Source organism: Lepisma saccharinum, chromosome 14, assembly GCF_977018435.1.
Source record: "Lepisma saccharinum chromosome 14, izLepSacc3.1, whole genome shotgun sequence".
In the NCBI taxonomy this organism is placed as follows: domain Eukaryota; kingdom Metazoa; phylum Arthropoda; class Insecta; order Zygentoma; family Lepismatidae; genus Lepisma; species Lepisma saccharinum.
Genome location: NC_139242.1, coordinates 43,860,860 through 43,881,742, shown reverse-complemented (window position 1 = coordinate 43,881,742; position 20,883 = coordinate 43,860,860). Strand labels below are relative to the sequence as shown.

The 20,883-nt window shown below is 38.5% G+C and overlaps 2 protein-coding genes across 2 annotated transcripts in view; one reads left to right on the top strand and one right to left on the bottom strand.

Moving 5' to 3' along the window:
* Positions 1-1,155: 1,155 nt before the first annotated feature.
* Positions 1,156-15,599, top strand: mon2 (Mon2 homolog, regulator of endosome-to-Golgi trafficking). The gene is made up of 2 exons (XM_083135482.1): positions 1,156-1,456; positions 9,695-15,599. Exon 2 carries the CDS (start codon positions 9,723-9,725, stop codon positions 14,694-14,696), a length of 4,974 nt encoding a protein of 1,657 aa, XP_082991608.1. The 5' UTR covers positions 1,156-1,456; positions 9,695-9,722; the 3' UTR covers positions 14,697-15,599.
* A 3,202-nt stretch (positions 15,600-18,801) lies between these two features.
* The window catches only part of LOC145998345 (acetylcholine-gated chloride channel subunit acc-2-like), a 58,507-nt gene continuing 56,425 nt past the window's right edge, over positions 18,802-20,883 (bottom strand). The window contains exons 8-9 of the mRNA XM_083134751.1: positions 19,619-19,817; positions 18,802-18,845 (exon numbers count right to left, since the gene is read on the bottom strand). Coding sequence (XP_082990877.1) covers positions 18,802-18,845; positions 19,619-19,817 — 243 coding nt within the window. The remainder of the gene's footprint in view (positions 18,846-19,618; positions 19,818-20,883) is intronic.

The following is a 20,883-nucleotide window of genomic DNA, read 5'->3' as shown; positions in this document are numbered from 1 at the left end:
TGAAAATGACGTGTATAATTCGAGATTTTCAGAACTTGGGGAAATTTTGAACATTTCCCGACTCAGTAGGGAAATTGAAAATTTTTCCCGTCCGCACACCCCTAATAAAAGCCCATGAATTCCTCAAAAATATCATTTTTTTATTCACAGTTCGAATGCAGAATATTAATTGTCCACGGATGGATATGTCACAAGTTTCGTCAACCATAATAGCAAAATATTCCCGACTTTTATTATCTGCTACCACGGAGCGCAAAACAGATCTCCCTAATATATCAATGATCTCGTTCTGAATGTCATGCGAGAGCCTTTTGTAGCCCGAACGTTCCATCCACTACCCTAGTTCATGCAACACCCCCCCCCCCCAAACCCCATGGAGTCGGCGTCTATGCCTGCAGTAGAGTTGTGCGAGATCCCGACTTCCGGAAATGACTTCCCGACTTTTTGGGATCCCAAGCAGTCTGGAAATTCCGAATGGTCATTTTAAAACGACGTCAATTCTAGACGTTCTCTGCATTGTGGTTTTGTACCAGAAGTGCAAAAACAAGCACTTAAGATGGAAATTACGGGTAGAATTCGAGATTTCAAGAGCTTTGGGAAATTTCGAACACATCCCGTCCCGAAAATTTTCCGACTCTTTCGGGAAATTGAGAATTTTCCCCGTCCCGAATGTCGGGATTTAAAGAATTTCTCGTCCCGACCCAAAAAATTCTGTACCGCACACCCCTACCCTGCAGTATGGTAAACCTTATCTTCAAAGGTAAAATAAACTGTCCTTGTCGCCAATGTACTCATAAAAATGAGTATTTTTTCCCTTTAACGACTTTAACTATAATTTACTGGGAAAAGGTTGTATTTGTTTTGTTTAAAACATGTTTAAAACATGTTTTTTTAACTCATGTTTAAAACAATGTTTAAAACAAAAAAAAACATGTTTTAAACAAAAAAAAACAGTTTGTTTTGTTCTTTTTAAAAAAAACACAAATTTTGCCAACCCTGCTGTTAAATAGTCCGCCCCGCTCCAAGCGAACATGAACACTGACCAGAAAATTTGCCCCCAATATCACTCTACGATTGCAACCACAGATTAGAAATAGATTGCAACTATCGCAATTCGCCATGTTAGATGCACATTTTTCGATGTTGATAGTCTGTGAGTACGGTGTATATTTCACGATCAGATTATCTAGTGGCGAAGAAACTAATGTATTCATTAATCAAATAATGTATAGCAAAAGTGTTGCGAACATATTGTGCCGCCTATCAAATCATTACTTCAGCTAGCATTGAAGTTTACATTAGTACAGAGATAATTCTATCAGGATTGATGACAGTTCATCGAATTCGAAACATTGGCTACGTCACCTGTGTATTATTCAGCAAATTAAGGTCGCTGAAGACGTCTGATCTGGTGCTGGGTCGGGCACCGGTAATGCTGATGTCTACTTAAGAGATTGTATCCTTTTCATGTATTTAGAATAAACGATAAAATGAAAAAAATGTGTGTGGTGACTCGTATGATGGGAGTTATAGTTGGGAAGGCGTTTACCTGCCGATTGACTGGACGGAAGTGTTTTTTTTTTTTAATAGCAAAAAGTTCAGTTTAACCTTAACGAATGAAATGCAAATAGAATTGTTAATCTGTCGATCTGAGAAACCATACATTTTATATATAAGCCTGTGGCACTGAGCGTTAGTTGTAAAGTTTGATTTTCTAGTATCCTAGTTTTGGACACTCCCATGCACGTAAGGTGGCACACACTCATCTATAAAGCACTTGAAGTGGAAAATGTTAGCTTGGGAGATGTTCCGGTAATATTATCGTATGGGCAAAACGGATTCCTTGAAATTTCCTTCAAATTTACAGGAGAAAGTACTTACGGAAATCATTTTCTTGAGCGTTTTGGAAGTTCCTGAATGTAGATTTGATCCATTTTAATGTGAATGCGTGTTGTTTTCTGCGAAAATCTCTGTCCGACACGCTGTTTCTCCTTACGCCATTTGCTTTTTGCATGAGAGTGCAATGTTCCGTGTGTTAAGACGATGCAACCCCGTAGCCAGTGTTTCAGCCTCGCCGTGTTTTCACTAGAACCACCTGTCGAGTTCGGAACAAGCCATTTTTTTCGAATGTTGTCACTTATCGCAAAACATTGTAGCAACATTGTGTTCCGACGTCACAGGAGAGAGTTTTTTTATATTTTTTCTTTGTAATTATGCTAATGGAACCTAACCTAACAGGCCTAACCTAACCACGTAGGCATTCATCGTCTCACGTCTGACGTCAATATTCAAGGTTGGAAGGAAGAGAATTACGAAAGAAAGATGGTTCCGACCCGAATGGGTGTCACTTATCGCACAACACTGTAGCAACATTGTGTTCTGACGTCACAGGAAAGTTTTTTTTCATGTTAGGCAATACAAAGATAACGCGTCTGTTAGCGAAAATATTATTTTTTCTTTGTATTTATGCTAATGGAACCTAACCTAACCACGTAGGCATTCCTCGTCTAACGTCAATATTCAATGTTGCAAGATGGTTGTGCGTAAAGGAAGAGCATTAACAAATTTCGAAAGAAAGATGGTTCCGACCCGAATGGGTGTCACTTATCGCACAACACCCTAGCAACATTGTGTTCTGACGTCACAGGAGAGACCTTTTTCATGTTAGGCAATACAAAGGTAACGCGTCTCTTAGCGAAAATATTATTTTTTCTTTGTATTTATGCTAATGGAACCTAACCTAACAGGCCTAACCTAACCACGTAGGCATTCCTCGTCTGACGTCAATATTCAAGGTTGCAAGATGGTTGTGCGTAAAGGAAGAGCATTAACAAATTTCGAAAGAAAGATGATTCCGACCCGAATGGGTGTCACTTATCGCACAACACCCTAGCAACATTGTGTTCTGACGTCACAGGAGAGACCTTTTTCATGTTAGGCAATACAAAGGTAACGAGTCTCTTAGCGAAAATATTATTTTTTCTTTGTATTTATGCTAATGGAACCTAACCTAACAGGCCTAACCTAACCACGTAGGCATTCCTCGTCTGACGTCAATGTTCAAGGTTGCAAGTGTGTTGTGCGTAAAGGAAGAGCATTAACGAATTGCGAAAGAAAGATGGTTCCGAATTGCGAAAGGAAGATGGACAATGAACGTGGTAAATCGCAAGGTTATTTCACAAGTTCTACACGTAAATGCGACGTATTAGCATAATTTCAAATAGGGGCACGAAAGTAGATATTTTCCGGTGAACGAGGTTGCACCACTGCATAAATCGACAAAACACACTCAGAACGCCCCCTAAACCAGTATGCTATCACGGCCATAATGTGTTACAGATTCGAAACAACAAGTAACAGTAAGTACTCGTAAATAGAGAAAATAAACATTATCTTAGTTAGAAATGCATTATTTCGCCTTAAGAAATGTTCCGCAACACGTTAGCAATGTAAAGAAGTCCGAAATATATGATTCGGAGGTGTTTTGCCCATACGATAATAGTACCGATGTTCCTATTGTTTAACATAGTGATAATGGGACAGCTCACTTCAAGCACTGCATCTATATCCTGCATGCCATTGATCCGAACATAACACGTTAGAGGGTGAATGTTTTTTTTTTATGAAACATTTATCCAATGATATCACTGTTCCACATTATTGATAACGTTTTCAAATAACTTATAATTTCTTTAAACAAAATTGTTTGATTTTTAAAAAAATGCAATTTACTAATCATAATTCTTGTGATAGTTTTTCTTGTATGTACGCTTTGCTTGCATTGTAGAATTATTGGTAAATATTTACTATCCATCGGACACCTATAACTTCTTCGTTTCGTCAATTGTTGACATTCGTACTTACCTATCTGCTTCGCGGAACATTCCTTAACGTGTATTGACGTTTTTTTTTTATCAAAGTAATTGCAATTTTTCACATTACGAGTAATTCTTTCTCGTAGTCTTTTCACTTGCCTGACAGACAATATGGCGCGTACACCTTCCTACATTATCGCACGTTGTGCTTGTGTTTTGTCGATTTTCATTCATTATGCAGTGTTTCAACCTTCGGAACCCAAGAAATCCCTGTGAACAAAGCTCATCTGATCCATTTTTTTTATATATAACTTTTTTTGCATTTTTTACGAAGAAAATTGTAATGTTTCGTGGTGCTATGGGTGACTGGTTTTTGGGGCTATGCGTCCCGGAATCGGTGGGAAATTTAAACTAAAAAATTATTTTAGTTTGAAATTTTTGAGTCCAAATTTCCCACAGATTCCGGGCTCCGCCCCTGGGGTAATTGACCTACCGCCCCCTACCACTACCGTGGCCTCGCTCCGGCTTTCTCTATAGAGTCCCTGTTAAAGGCATGTTAGAAATTGTCCGGAGTCACCTGCCCCCAAATGAGCCCCAAACTTTTACATTTGAAGAAATCCATTTCCAGGATATGGAAAACTTACCTGAATTTCACCACGCATCCACGACACGTCATATTAGGCATATACCCACAGCCCATTCCTTCTAACGAGTAGCTTACATTCACTGTCTCATTCTCGACATTCCTTTCCTTTCTTCACGATCCCATGTTCAATTAAATTAAAAAATCGGTAACAGTATGGTATAGTGAAAACACTTATTCGGCCGGTAAATCGTGTATTTTTCGACATAAATGTATCTCCGATGCACGATAGCTCTTGCAACCATAACCGCTGACTACGTGAATCAAATGTTCCGTCCGTTCGATTATGTAACTCCCTGTTGGTGTAGCAACCATGCGGTAGTTTTACAAGCTGACGTGTGAAGGTTGCATTGTGAATTTTTTTTTTTCAAATTTAATTTTCTGTGCCTAACCTTACTGAACCTAACCTTCCGTGAATGGTTTGTGGATCAATTTTCGCTTAAAAACCTTCTGCGAATAGTTTGTGTGGCATTTTTCAGTTAATAAGTTTGGAAACACTGCACACAGCTGACGATAGACAACGTGAGTCAAGATTTGCCCGCCATATTGTGTGTAACGAAAGCGAATTAGCAATGAACAATAAATACTTGTAATGTGAAAAAATTACGCTTTTTTCAGTGTAAGAAGCAAAATCCCACGTTCAAAAATGTTCCGCTATGCATAATAGGTAAGTACAAATGTAAATAATTAGGAAGTAAACTAGTGAAATGTGTTTTCACTATACCATACTGTTATAAAAAAAAATCCACTGGATCTTCCACACCCGGTATGAATTTCACCACGCATCCACGACACGTCATGTGTCTAACTTTCGTTGCAAACACAGACAGTTCGACACACTGGATACCCAATGAACATGAACAAAACACAATCACGACCTGTGATGATGTACGAAGGTGTACGCGCCAAAGGCTATTGTCCGTCAGAGAATTAATTTTCAACAAAGAACATGAATTTCCTCTATGAAACATTCCCACATCGCACAAAACACCTTCCAGATGTTGGACAATGCTACAGGAAATTATTATAGTAAGTAGTTTCTTGTGAAAAAATGAAGAAATCTGTCCGATGAATAGTAAATTAGTACCGAATTATTTTCTTGTAGTTTACGGTTATTACAAGCATAAGAAGACAGTTTTTCGTTGTGACGTTTCAGGAGAACACACGCTCCCTTCATCACACATTTATTTATATTTTGTTATAACTGTATCTTTAGTCAAAATGAAGGAGCGAATTTACAATACAGGAAATTTCTCCATTTTGTTTGAAATTCGGCATACTCACTAATTTTGGCCCCCTAATCATGAATCTGCAGTCAAAATTTGGCGCTCACACGTGGAAATAGCAAAATAATCTAAATTAAGTTCTTATATCCACACCCTCGATTTCCAAATTGCCCGTCGATTCCGGGCTCCGCCCCTGGGGTAATTGACCTACTGCCCCCAACCGCTATCGTGGCCCCGCCTATATCTATAGAGTCCCTGTTAAAGGTATGTTAGAAATTGGCCGGATTCACTTGCCCCCAAGTAAGCGCCAAATTTTAAGTGCAGATTCGTGATTACGAGGCCCAAATTAGTAAGTATCCCAAATTTTAAACAAATTGGATAAATTCCCTGTATTGTTAAATTATACCAAAATGAAAATAAATGTCTGATGAAGGGAGTGTGTGTTCTCCTGAAACGTTACAACGAAAAACTGTTTTCTTGTGCTTGTAATAACCGTAAACTACAGGAAAATATCTTACTGGGTGTTTTGTTGACACAGGTTTTCCACTTCCATATACTCCTATGTAATCCTATTGTTGACAACAGCCATTTGTTTACTATCGTCTTTCGGATGAACTTCCGCTCCTGTGTGGGTCACATCCGTGAGGTACGAAGGGGTTTTCGGCATCGGTTAACTGATTCAGTCCCATATCAAATCGAGGATTCGGAAAATTTTTATGCGAAGGGAAACATCCAAATGGGGCTACAGATATTTTTCCAGGTTCTTCTAAGAAAGTTTTTTTTAACTAGGGTGGAAGGAAATTTTCAGAGATCTACATGCTACGAAAGTTACATTTCTGTAATATTAAAATTCCTTACCTAAGTAATGTTATTACGGTTTTTCAGGGCTTACATCATGGATATTAGTGTTGGGCAGGTTCTAACATGCCTTTAAAGGGACTCTATAGAAAAAGTCGGGGTAGCGGTAGGCCAATTACCCCAGGTGCGGAGCCCGGAATGGGGGTCAATTTTTTTTTTTTTTTTAGCTCTGAAAAAGCAACTTGTCATTTTTAAAAGTTAATTGTCGACTTTTTTTTGCATTGTAAATGTCTGGAACTTATCGGAAATTGTTAGCTTGTGTATCAGAAATGCAAAAACGATCATATAAGGTGAAAATGTTGTGTAGAATTCGAGATTTCCAGAGTTTCGGGGAATTTTGAACGTTTCCTGTCTTGAAAATTTCCTGACTGTCGGGAAATTGCAAATTTTTCCCGTTCCGAATGTCGGGATTTTAAAAATTTCTCATCCTGACCCAAAAAATTCTGTGTCACACACCCCTACTTACTACTAGATCTCACTACTGTTTCTCTCAAACATGAAACCCCTTTGAATCTCCTGTGAACATCCGGGGAGAGAGGAACAGCTAGAGGTTGTAGTCTGTGTCATGCATGAAGTTTGCGATATGGTGAGTTTTTAGCAAGGTACGTCTAACATCTTATTTTTCACATAATTTGTGGTTCTTTCAGGAGATAACTGTTCTAATTAGTTTCCGTAACGTTCTAAATTACCTCAGCAGTACTTTACGATACTTCCTTTCGCTTCCATGAACGGAGAATCCTTGCGTATCGGGAGGAGACATTGTTGTGTAAGGTATTTTTAAAATATTTTTATCAACACTAAGAAGTACTTTTCCGAAATCCAAACACTGCTAAATACTTTAAGGAAGGTTCAAATATCGTGTGACAATGATTGCCAAAGTCCTACAATAGTTAGTGTTTCTGCTAAGAGATTTTGAAAAACAGCATAAAACAATCTGAACTGCTATTTGGGGGGGGGAGTAATAGTTCCCATTATTATTATTATTATTATTATTCAAATTCTCCTAGCAGGGAGACTAATTATCGTAGAATTTTGGCAATCATTGTCAAATGAAATTTGAACCACCTTTAAAGTAATAAGCAGTGTTTGGATTTCGAAAAAGTTATTTATGTTGAAAAAAACAACTTAAAAATTACTTCATGTTAAGGGGAATAAACAACGCTGTTGATAATATAAGACGTAAACGAGTTACACAAGATATATCCGCAAAACTTACTTGTAAATGTTCTATTAATTTCAGTGCCCTCTGCCACCATCCTTGGGAACTGAATACTTTACTGTTAGGTTGACTTCCGGTTCCTGTTGTTTCCTCGATTACCGCTAGGGGTGCTGGTGTAGCCATTTCATCTGCTGCGCATTATGGGTTTGTGTTGTTGTAATAGCAGGAGCCAAACATGATCAGCCTGACCGCTGTTGATGTTCAGCTCATGCGGAAAGTGCATAATTGCATGCGTCTCTTTGATTTTGGTGTCAATTAGGGTGTGCGATGTATGCCTAACTGAAACTTTTTGGATCCTGTGTTTGTTGAACTTGAGGTGCCTTAGTAGTCTGGTAGTGGGTTGGGATTTTTTTTTGCGTCCATTAAGTGCTGTTGTATGCGCTTGTTGACAGATGTGATGAATCTGCCAATGTAATGTTAGTTGCACTCACACTGGGCATCATATACACCTAGGTTGTCTAGTGGGGAAAGGAATGATCTCTTGTGTTTGCTTAGGGCACTGGCTATTTTGTTCACTGGTTTGTGTGCGAGTTTGATGTCATATTAACTTACGCAAGCATGCATGCTTCCCATGGACAATGTAATTATCGTAGCCTAGTGGGAATTAATGTAGAAGTAAAATTAGAACCTTAGTAGAATGCATTTAGGTATTTTATGTTAATGCTAAAACAACTAAACCTGGCCTGCCTAACCTAACTACAAAAGCATATATTGAACAAAATCTTAAGTAATCGCTAAAACTCTGCAGTAAAATTGCATTTGTAGCATGATGAAATCACAATAGAAGAAAACGAACTTGAGCCAAAAAAACAAAAGATAGTTGCCACCACAATTTGTTTCTTCCAAAGAAAACAAACTGATTACTTAATTTTACATTTTGATTTTTAAATTTTTTTTCTGTACCTGGCATAATAGTTCAGATTCAATTTTAACTGTAAGTCAAGCCCCATTTAGCCTTTCTGTTCATAAAGTGAGCTTAAAAACAAATTCAAACTCCACTCTCGCCTATCCTATCACAGGAAGCACCATTTTCTTGACTTGTTCACTGAAGCAGAATACCACCAACAAGATGTCATCCCATAATTCAGCACGATCTTGCTTTCATATTTTATTTTCCATCCTTTAACCTTTTTCAACCCCCTCGTTAGTGTTTTAATTCCTGGGATTGCCTGAGAAAAAATGTGGAAACGTGGATCTTAAGCATTAGACAGTAAGAAGAAAATTGGAGAAACCAGTAGCTACCCTAATCCTGTGTTTCAGGAAACTTATAAGGCAACATTATCTAAAATCCTCAATTTCCTCCCTGGAAACTAGCAATTTTAGCGAAAGCAACCAACGAGAAGAGTAAGATGTGTCAGTGTCAAGTTTACCACAGAACACAATGTACCCTGGCAAACTCTATATGAGACAACATTTCTTAAGTCAAACAAATACAGTTCACCTTCTAAAATAGTGACTTGAGTAGGTTAGGTTGGTCATATGAGATTGCCATAGCATTTCCACAGTTCCTCCTTTTTCTTTACATGTGTGTAACACTTCGTAAAATGGAAAAAAAAATCCAGCTAAATTTAGGAGCAGCAACAACTTTTGCATTCTACAATATGAAATTGTCTCATAATTACTGTTTCCCATGATTTAAAACTGGAATAATCACTTTTTGTTGTATGTATGCATTATTTCTCTTGTCTATGGTTGTTCTAAGAGAAATAATGGAATAATCATGCTTCACGAACTTCAAACACAAATTCACATTAATTTCCAAACTTTCAAGTGCTTTCATTCTCCTGTATGCTTTCTTAAAATCATCCAATGTGTGCAAGTCAGAAAACTTGTAATGTAAGAATTTTGAAATCTGTGTATTATTTTTAATAAACACATAGTGATAAATCTTTATTTTGAAATATATTGTATTTTCCTTAACTATCTTCACTAGATATATCCTATGCACAATATCGTACACTATGGCAGGTGTAAGTGGAACAACAGGGAACGAAGCAGCCCAGAAGTTTCTGGAGGTTTTGCAAAATGACTTGAAAAATTTGTCAATTGAAACGAAGAAGAAATATCCACAAATCAGAGAGTCATGTGAGGAAGGAATAGTGAAATTACGAAATGCAGCATCAAATCCACAGACACCAATATTTTACATTGTCAACCAAGTATTGTATCCATTAGTGCAAGGATGTGAAACGAAAGATCCAAAGATAGTTAGGACTTGTTTAAGCATAATGCAAAGGCTAACGACCCAGAAAGCTATAGATCAGAAAGGAGCACGCTTTGTAACCGACACATTGTGGATTTTGATGGAGGCTGGTGTGGAGGAGGTGAAAGTGTTGCAGACAGTGACATTGCTTCTGACAACCAATACAATTGTTCATGGTGATATACTTGCAAGAAACTTGGTGTTGTGTTTTCGACTTCATTTCACGAAGGATTCAACCACAATTAATACAGCAGGTGCTACAGTGAGGCAGCTAGTGTCTCTAGTGTTTGAACGTGTTGTTGGTGAAGATGCTTATTTCAAAACAAAGGAGTCTGGCCCTAGAGAAGTGAACTTGGAAGAATTGAAAGTTCCAAGTAACATTCCTCCAAAGGGACTGAGGCCTTGTGCTGCAGATGCATATTTGATGTTTCAAGATTTGGTGCAATTAGTAAATGCCGATCAGCCATATTGGTTGATAGGTATGACAGAAATGACAAGAACTTTTGGTTTAGAGCTTCTAGAGTCTGTGCTTACTAGTTTTTCTTCTGTATTTTTTGAACACCCGGAATTCAGTTTTTTACTGAAGGAGAGAGTTTGTGCATTAGTTATAAAGCTGTTCTCTCCAAACATTAAGTATCGCAACTCGCTGCCTGCGAGTGTGCAGCAGGCTACCCCATTGGACAAACCATACTTTCCAATAAGCATGCGGCTTTTGCGAGTTGTTTCTATACTTATACAAAAATACCACAGCCTTCTTATTACAGAATGTGAAATATTTTTGTCTCTTATTGTCAAGTTTTTAGATCCAGATAAACCTGTATGGCAGCGGTCACTCGCGTTAGAAGTTCTTCACAAGATGACAGTGCAGCCTGATCTTTTAAAATCATTCTGTGAATGCTACGACTTGAAAATGCATGCAACAAACATATTTCAAGATATAGTCAATTCTCTTGGGGCTTACGTGCAGTCGTTATTTGTAAATCCACAGCTTATGGGTCAAAGTAGTCTTGGAGCTGCAGTAACGCTCACTCAGGGTCAGCCCCCAGCTCTACTTGCAGGAATGCCAGTTGGTCCCGGAGTCTCCCCGCAACCAGGATTTTACTCGAGAGGTGTGTGGCTGCCAGTTATTGTAACCTTTACCAGTGGCCAAGCAAAAGCAACATATTTAGAAATGCTAGATAAAATAGAACCCCCATCCATACCCGATGGTTACGGTATTTCAGTAGCATATGCATGCCTGCTGGATATTATTCGATCCATTTCGTTAACGATCGAAGGCATTACCCCTAACGGAAACGAACAAACAACAAGTAAAGATTACAATGCTACCCCAGATGAAAGAAAACTTCACAGCCAGTTGATTATGTCGAGTTGGTGTGGTCTTTTAGCAGCCCTCAGCCCTCTTATTGATGCCAGCACAGATGAATCAACGTCTGAAAATGTGTTGAAAGCAATTCAGATATATGCAAGTCTGTGTGGAAAGCTGGAACTTCACACACCTAGAGATGCTTTCATAACTGCCATATGCAAAGCTTCACTGCCACCGCACTATGCTCTAACGGTTCTTAACGCTGCACCTCAGGGTGCTGGATCAGTTAGAAGTCATTCAAGGACAGGTAGTCAGGATATGAACTCTCAGTATAACCTAAGTTCTTACGGTGAGACCGAGTATCGTCAGCAAGTAGTAGCTGTGGGTACTCCCCTTCCTACAGCATCTCTTCCTATTGGCGCACAACAAGGACCTGTTATGTTGACAGCAAAGAACCTGCAATGCATGAGAGCTTTATTGAGCCTTGCCCATTGCCACGGTGGCATATTGGGCACTGCTTGGCATCTGGTGTTAACCACTTTGCAGCATTTAGTTTGGATACTAGGCTTGAAACCATCTACCGGAGGTAGTCTCAAAGCAGGTCGCAGTACAGCGGATCCAAATGCTGTCATTACCACAGCTGTGATGGCTGATTTGCCTGTGCTGTCTACAATGTTGAGTCGCTTGTTTGAGTCAAGTCAGTACCTAGATGACGTAGCATTGCATCACCTTATAGATGCCTTGTGTAAACTTTCTCACGAAGCCATGGAATTGGCATATTCGAACAGAGAGCCATCTTTGTTTGCTGTAGCAAAGTTGTTGGAAACTGGATTGGTAAATTTACCTCGGGTGGAAGTGTTGTGGCGACCTCTGACCAATCATTTACTTGAAGTCTGCCAGCACCCTCACATTCGAATGAGAGAGTGGGGCGTAGAAGCAGTGACCTATTTAGTGAAGGCAGCACTCCAGCACAAGTATCAGCCTCCCTTGAGAGAAAATCAAAAGCTGCAGACACTTCTACTGGGTCCATTATCAGAACTGTCTTCGGTTCCACACGGTGATGTTAGGCAGCGGCAGTTGGAATGTGTTCTACAGGTGCTTCATGGTGCTGGTGAAACACTTTCGCATGGCTGGCCACTTGTTCTTGGTATAATTGGTGCAGTCTCGGACCATCACGGTGATAACCTTATACGAATTGCCTTTCAGTGCCTACAGCTGGTGGTGACAGATTTCCTTCCCGTTATGCCTTGGCGATGTCTGCCACTCTGTGTAGACACTGCAGCAAAGTTCGGATCTCAGACCCAAGAATTGAACATTTCTTTGACTGCTGTGGGTTTAATGTGGAACATATCAGATTACTTCTATCAGAACCAAGAAAAGCTGTGCCAGTCTTTATGTGGTGACAATACAGTTTTTCCCGATTTCCCAGGGACACCAAACATGCCTCCTTTCGACAAACTTTGGATGTGCCTTTATGCAAGGTTAGGTGACTTGTGTGTAGATTCAAGGCCAGCTGTCAGGAAGTCTGCAGGACAGACTTTGTTTTCAACTGTGGCTGCGCATGGTGGCCTGTTGCATCAACCAACATGGCAGGCAGTTTTGTGGCAGGTTCTTTTTCCCTTGTTGGATAAAGTGAGGACACTTTCAAGTTCCGCCAGCAGTGAAAAAGTAGATACTGGTGGTAATATTTTAATTCACCATTCAAGAAACACCGCACAAAAGCAATGGGCAGAGACTCAAGTTTTGACATTGTCAGGAGTAGCGAGAGTTTTTAACACTAAAAGACAATTGCTTCAGACTTTGGGGGATTTCCCACGAGCATGGTCTCTGTTGTTGGAATTCATTGAAAATTCAGCCCTGAACAAAAATAATGAGGTGTCTTTAGCTGCGTTGAAAGCTTTCCAAGAAATTTTGTACAACAACAAAGTAAGTGAATCCGGAAATACTCCGGTATTTGTTACTGGCATAGCTGATTCACAAGAAGAAGAAAAAGATATGTGGATTGTTGCATGGAAAGTGTGGCTGAATATCGGCAGTGAGAGCACTGCACCTCCGACAGCAGCTGAGAGTAGAGATGAGTTGTATATTCCTTCTCAGCCGTTCCTCACAGCGTTGGTTCAGATCTTCCCTGCTGTTTTTCAACATATAAGGAATTATTTTTCAGCCTCCGACCTGCAAAAACTCTGCACTGTTTTGCAGAATGCCGTGGCTGTGCCAGTTCATGGTGATGCGTCACCATTTATTTTACCGTCTCTTACCGAAGTAATTCTAACACCTTTGCAGGAAGGAGTATTGCATTGCATGGAGCTTTTGCAGAAAGAAGCTCTGTCAGGAGCTGATAACTTAAAAGACATGATTTCATCTATATTTAATCAGTTAATAGTATTTAGTAAATTTGCTTGCCAAGCACCTCCGTATGGTAAATTAGAAACAAAGAGTGTGTCACAGTTGAAAAGTGCCCCTGCCGATTGGGTTACGATGAATTATGTTCCTTTTGGTGAAAAAGCCCTGAGTATGGTTGTCAGCTTGTATCAAAAGACAGCCAATGAGACCCCAGTGATCGAAGCAAATGTGCTGCAGAATATAGTAGAAGCGCTTCGTGTTCCGCTAGGAATGAAATACGGCTGCCCCTCTCCCACGACATGGAAGTTAGCTGTTACGAGTTTGTTGGCTGTGTTGCATACAGGGTTGCCATTGGCTAGGAAGCATCCGAAACACTTCGACGGAATGTGGACAGAACTTGCTGTTACGCTGGATCATTTTTTGTTCCCAAAGACCGTTCCTGTTGCCGAACGAAGTCCAGAGGAAATGCAGTCGGATGAAGCTGTTGATTGTCAAGTTATTGAATTATTACGTGATGAAGTACTGCCTCACTGTCATGCCATACCAAAAGAGTTTGTGCTAAAAGTGGTAGTACTGTTGAATAAAGGATCGATCCACTCTGCTACAAGTCCTGTGAATTCCGAAGCAGGTCAGAACCTTCGCGAGGAGTTCGCAAAGACTTGTTTTGAGACCTTATTACAGTTTTCTCTGCTAGATGGTGTTGATGTTAATGAACTGAATAAAGTAGATGAAGGGCTTGCTGGCCATCTTGCGGTTACGGCTCTCCTGCACCGTTTCCAAGAAGTCTTACACCAGTATGTGGAGGATGAACGCAAAAGTGGTAAATGCCCTTTGCCACGTTACAGATTATCAGAAATATCTTTTGTACTTAAAGCTATTGCCACGTTGGTTGTTTCCCTGAAAAAGGCTCCAACTGGGAAAGTGGATCGTTCAGCATGGGAACAATTAATAGGGCTGTATCCGTACCTCGTGGATTGTACAACTACTGCATCCGCTCAAGTGTCACGTTCGTTGCGAGAAGCACTTCTTCAATACCGTGATCTTCTTCAGCCTCCCTCGGGTCTTCTCAACGGAGTGTGATATCGTGTTTGGAAAGCTAATTTGTTGCTAAGGAAATAATGGGTTACGTAATGATTCTTCTTAATCTGGATGATTAGGTGCAAGAGATCAAAGAAAAATGAAGCTAATAATAGTGGTTTTAATTCAATTGGTGAGTCTGGTACTGAATATAGTGCAATAATATTTGCTTTTGATTCCAATACTAAATGAAAGAAAGCCATTTTTGAGGTACAGTTTCACATACTTGTATCCAAGAAATGGATAGTGATATATACATAATATACCTGTAAATGATGATTGTGAATAGTTTTTGTTACATTGAGATAGAAACTTCATGTGAAAATGTGTACATTTGCATTACATTATTCAGTAAGTAGAGTATGCTGTGTAGGTATTAAACATTACCAGCTGGCCTGCAAAAAAATATTAAATCCCATCGAAAAGGGGATTGCTTTATGTTAGTGTTCATAAAAAGTACATTTTGTATATAAGTACACACACATACACACACACTGTTCAAAATACCTGCATTTAATATTTGTTATGTGTGGAATCTACCAAATTACTGTTATTCTTTGCATACTGCTGAGAACAAGAAAACATTAAAGATCTGTACATACTGTGTAATGTACAATGAAAAGTATTATTATCTTAGATTCCAAACATAATACACCAATGTATATTTTTTGTAATGTTACAACTATGAATATTTACATTGGCAGCAGACTACAGTATACTGTTTATGCACTGTAAAGTGAGTCAAATGTTGAATCAATATGAAAAGATTTAGTTTGATAGTTCATATCATCCAGTATTATGGGTGAATGCTTTAGAACAGACTATAAAAATTGTGCATCATTGTGCTTTTATTTGTAAATTATGCAAAAGTATACAAATCTTGAAAAATAAAATTATTCTGAAGAATGTCTTCCATATACTTATTTCATATGCCAATCATATGCTTACTAAAGTATTAACAATAAGTGTTCAACTTAGTGTTTGCAACTTTCCACTCGAATTCTGGTAATCTCATTTGTTTCAAGATGTGGCATATATAAGTTACAGTAGGTAGTTTTTGACAATGTTTTCTTGCTACATAGTTTCTTATATTATGTTGGCTCACTATTTATCATTAACTTTTCATTTATTGCTGTTACATTTTACTAATATTTCTTAATCAAAATTTCAAGCAAAGTGCATCAGAATAAACATTATGCGTAAGTATTCAGAACAGCAGTTAGTTCTCTAGTGAGAATAGCATGAGTTATCACCAGTGTGCGAATTAACAGGGGATGACAAGGATGCCCCCCCCAAAAAAAAAAACATGTTATCCCTGACGAAAGAAAATTATACTTATCCCTGCCAGGGATGTTTTTACCCCCTTAAATAAAATTTAATTGAAAGCATACAGTATATCATTTCTTAACTATGTAATGAACACAATTGAAAAATCATTCATATCCATTAATGGTCTAGCCATCAGATATTTCCATTGTGAATGAAAGGAGGATGCCATTCTGCAACTGAGCAATTCACAGAGCCAAGACATAGCAGGCTGTTTTCCACTTAATTTTTCATGGCATATTGTTGATAATTTACGTGTGTTAAAGTTTTCACAATAGACTTGTAGGTAGTGGAACAAATTTGGTCAAGTTTTCAGTGTTACTAGTTCGATAGCTCGTTTTGTGCACGAGTTTGGGTTTTCTTAGAATGTAAATATACTGTTTCTAAATTATGTGTAAATGTTACCATAAGATTCAATGACCTAGGTTAGAAGCAACGTTCTGAGGTACTTAGGGAGGCAATAGTTTCGTTTACTGACTGGTAACATGCAGAAATTTAAAAATTCCCCCAAAAACCTACCTCCCAATACAAAATACACCAATGAGAGGGCATCCCCCCCCTTTCCAAAGCAAAAAGCTTAATTCGCACAATGGTTATCACAAACATAATTTGATACATGCAGGTATCTAGTTATTTGAGAATAGTTTGCATTTGTGCAATGTTTGACATTTTAATTCTATTTTAATAGCACATGAATTTATTTAAATAACAACTTAATAGAGTAGTCTTATTTTCCATTTAGCATTTTGTTACAGAATACACACTGTTCTTGAAATGGACTGTAAAAAAATTAATGAATGGCAGTTTACTTGCTCTCCAAGAACAGGAAGTGAAAAAATGCATCATTACTCGTGCACAGACATGGCATGAAAAATACTCAAGCGAAAGACTATGAATATCAGGAAATTCCAACGTATTGAGCAGGAAGCCCTTAAGGATATGTTTTTTTGTAGTATTTGTGTAAAAACGAAACAAAAAATGAATGTTACTAAGGGACTAAGTAATAACCTAGTAACAGTTGAAGTTGAACATGGAGAGTCTCCAAGATGACACTTAAGTTTGTTGTGTGCAATGATGTATTAGCGGTCGAAAGAATGTATCACTTGAATGTGAAGTGACGGAATGGCAGCATTGCAATATGCAGATATTAAACACCAGAACAAAAGCAATCTCTAGGTAAAAATGTTTACCATAGCTTGCGGAAAAGGAAATTCGGTAGCCGCTAGCTCCGTCAAATGGTTGGATGGGAACTTGAAGTTACAAAGCCACTAGCAGCTAGACACCTATAGCAGCTTGGAGATATATGTTAACAGGAATAAACATGTGACATAAAGTGATTTACTGAACTTGATGAAATTGCATTGTAGGATGCATTATTTTGTGTTTCTATTGCAAAATAGTAGTACAATATAAATGCGAGGATGACCTCAGATTATATATACTACCCTTACACTTAGTCAAGTGATCCATGAAATCTAACAAGAAATGGATAAAAGTGACTAGTACTGTATTAAAAGCCAACAAGCTATAAAAATATCTGGAAATCACATAAAAATCACCAAAAAATGTAGATATTTTGAGTTCGGACATACTGTGATAAACAGGACAGTTTGAAAAACCAGCAAAATATGCTGTGATATCATTAATACTACTATAAAATGTAGTTGGCACCACTTTTTTTATATAATAATGCAATTAGAAACCTATGTCAAACAGCAATAAGCAAAGAAATCTCTGTAATTTAACAAAGGTAAATATAAATCTCAGGTCATTTATCAAAAATAAAAATAATTTAACGAAGGTACAAAAGATCGGGGGCCATTCACAAAATGATCACATGTGCTACATTTTATAGAAGTATTAATGATATCACATCAAACTGTCCTGGTTATCACAGTATTTTGTCCAAACTCAATATCCTCATATCTTTTTTTTTATGCTACTGCTAGATATTTTTATAGCTCATTGGCTTTTAATACAGTACTAGTCATTTTTATTCATTTCTTGTTAGATTTCATGGATCACTTCACTAAGTGGAGGGGTAGTATATATAATCTGGGGTTATCTCTGCATTTATATATACTACTTAAAATCATCACGCAATAATTTTTAATTCATATTATGTACAGGGTTTGTCTGGAAAGTAATGAGACTGGGTCCAGGAAATAAAATTTATTGATCCAATTGGTACAACTTGCTAAAATTCTTCAAAGTACTTTCCTTGGCTATCTACACACGATTTCCATACAACGTATGCCTCCTGGAAGTAAGCTTCCGACAACCCCCTCAGAACACCCGTCGTTGCTGCTTGGATGGCAAAAACATCGTCAAAACGGCAACCTATCAAGCTTCTTTTGAGCTTTGGGAATACAAAAAAGTCCGCTGGGCTCATGTCGGAACTGTATGTTGGATGCCGCAACTTGGCAATGCCGAATCTAGCCAGTAATGACGTCACAACGAACGCGGTGTGACTCAACACATTATTGTGATGGATCTTCTAGCATTTGGCAATCTCCGGTCGGACCCGATTGACTCTGTCTCGCAGGCGTTTGAGAACTTCCACATAGTAAGTGGCATTGACAGTCTTCAGCTATCATTTTCACACTCAAAGGACGGTCTTGGTCCAAGAGTTCCTTCACTTTGACGACATTTTCATCCACACAACTCGTCGAAGGGCATCCAGAGCGTTTGTGATCCTCCACGTTTTCCCTGTCCGTTCTTGAAATCTCCATGTCAACGGAAAACCTGGGCTCTTGACAGGACTTGGTCCTGGTAGGCCTCCTTAATCACCTCCTGGTGAACGTCTCTGCAGCGGTTTTTCCAAGCCTGAAGCAAAATTTAATGGTGTATCATTGCTCAAGCGAATGCTGCATTTTGAGCTTCCAAAAATCTCAATGCTGTTTTTAAACACTGTTCGCACGATACACGACTCTTACTGTACCAGAGCTTGGAAGCGACTGATCCGGGTAGCGTTGGTTAGCTAAGACCCCCCTACCACCAATCCTGCTCGTGGCGGATGCGCTGTTGACGACTGGGGTGCCGTGCGGTGGCCATTCTCATTACTTTCCGGACAAACCCTGTATAATAAGTAGCTACCCATCAGTATGTTCAATTTATCTGAAGCCAGAAGCTGTAAATGGGTTTACTGATTTTAATGGAGAAAGCATCTTACATCAGGAAATGTGCATATTGCAACACTAGTGCATATATTGGAATTTGTTTTATTGATAAATTCACCTCTAACTGTTTTGTCATCAAGAGAAAAACAACTGTTTGGCCTAACCTCTATAATTCTAATAACTTTGGTTTATTTAACATTATGTGATTGAAGTCCAGTAACCTTTGGTGTCGGCACAATGGCAATGCATTGACATGTCCTTCCCAGACGTATGAACAGACTGTTGAAGTACACCATCTCGCCTGATAGCAAATGATCCTATGGTTGAATCTGGCACGACCATGTCAGCATTATATTATCTAAATGGACTTTCTGACGTGAATTCCATCTATGCAGAAGTTGTCATCTTTTGGAAATTTCCAGTGTAAGCTTGGCAAAGTTTAAATTACATGAACATTCAGAATGGATGTAGTTAACTAACCAAGACACGTCAAATTCTCCATAGAAATGGTTGATCTTTGCAGAAAGTACACCCAATAAATGATATTATAGAAGAGGAAACACAAAGGGAAAATGATCAGCGATATCCTGTCTTGAATTGTCCACCCTTCTCTATTAAGAATGCTGCAAGATGAGTTCAGGTGAAAGCAACTCTTCTTCTTTCTAGGTTCCTTGTGTTTCTGAAACATGAAGAAATGCAAGATTGGGTTAAAATGTTGACAAGTGCTCTCCCCCTGCCCTCCCCCCAAAATATAGCAATCACTTTTTTTATATAGATTATCTTTTTTCTGTAAAGCCCATAGAATCAAAGAACAAAACCAGACTTTTGTTGGTTCCAAGTGCAAAAAACTGTGTTGCCACATGTCTGATTTTTGTCCAGTTGTAAATGACACATGCTGTCAACATGGATCTTTACTCGCAGTTCAGAGACACCTTTTCATTTCCTAACTGGCCGTGACTGCTAGGCTTAGCCGTGCCTTGGCCTTGTCGGGAGTGAATGTGGCAACAGAATACCGCAAGAATTTCCCCTTACCATTACAACTGGACCAAGCCGATTGGTACAAGGGTTCATGTGACCCTTCATTCCTTTTGATAGAAAATACAAAAATAGAATTTCAAGATTATTGCTGCTAGGGTTCACTGAACACAATAGTTATGATTTTTTTTGTCATAGAAATTCCATATTTTAGCTTTAGGTCATATTCTGGTTAAAAACATGGTGTAAAAGCTTATTATTGGCCACATTTAGGGTGTTCTTAATATTTCACCAGGGTCCATAGATTTGTGATTGTGTGAATCAGTGAATTATTCAGTGATTAAGCATTTTTGCTGTTTTGTTTTTGTTTACTCTTTCACAAAATTTTAAGTGACATTAATATTGTTTTTCTATCCTTCAAATAATGAACTTGCCATGCTGAAAAAAAAGGTACAGTCAACGACAAAGATAATGGTAGGCAAATTGTCCACCACTACTTTCATTACTTTTCTATTCTACATCCTGTGTTGTTTTAAGGAATGAAACTATGTTGGTTCGAAGCAGGCATTGTTCTCTGCTTATTGACGTAATTATTTCAATTCATTGTCATCACATTGTGTAATACAGACCGAATGAAAATGGTGGTGGACAATTTGCATACTGTTTCTTTTGCCGTTGGGTGTACACTAGATCCAAGCAATCTGCCTCACATTGTCATCACACAATCTGCCCACGCTATTTGTATTATAAAAACTAATGCTTTGGAAACA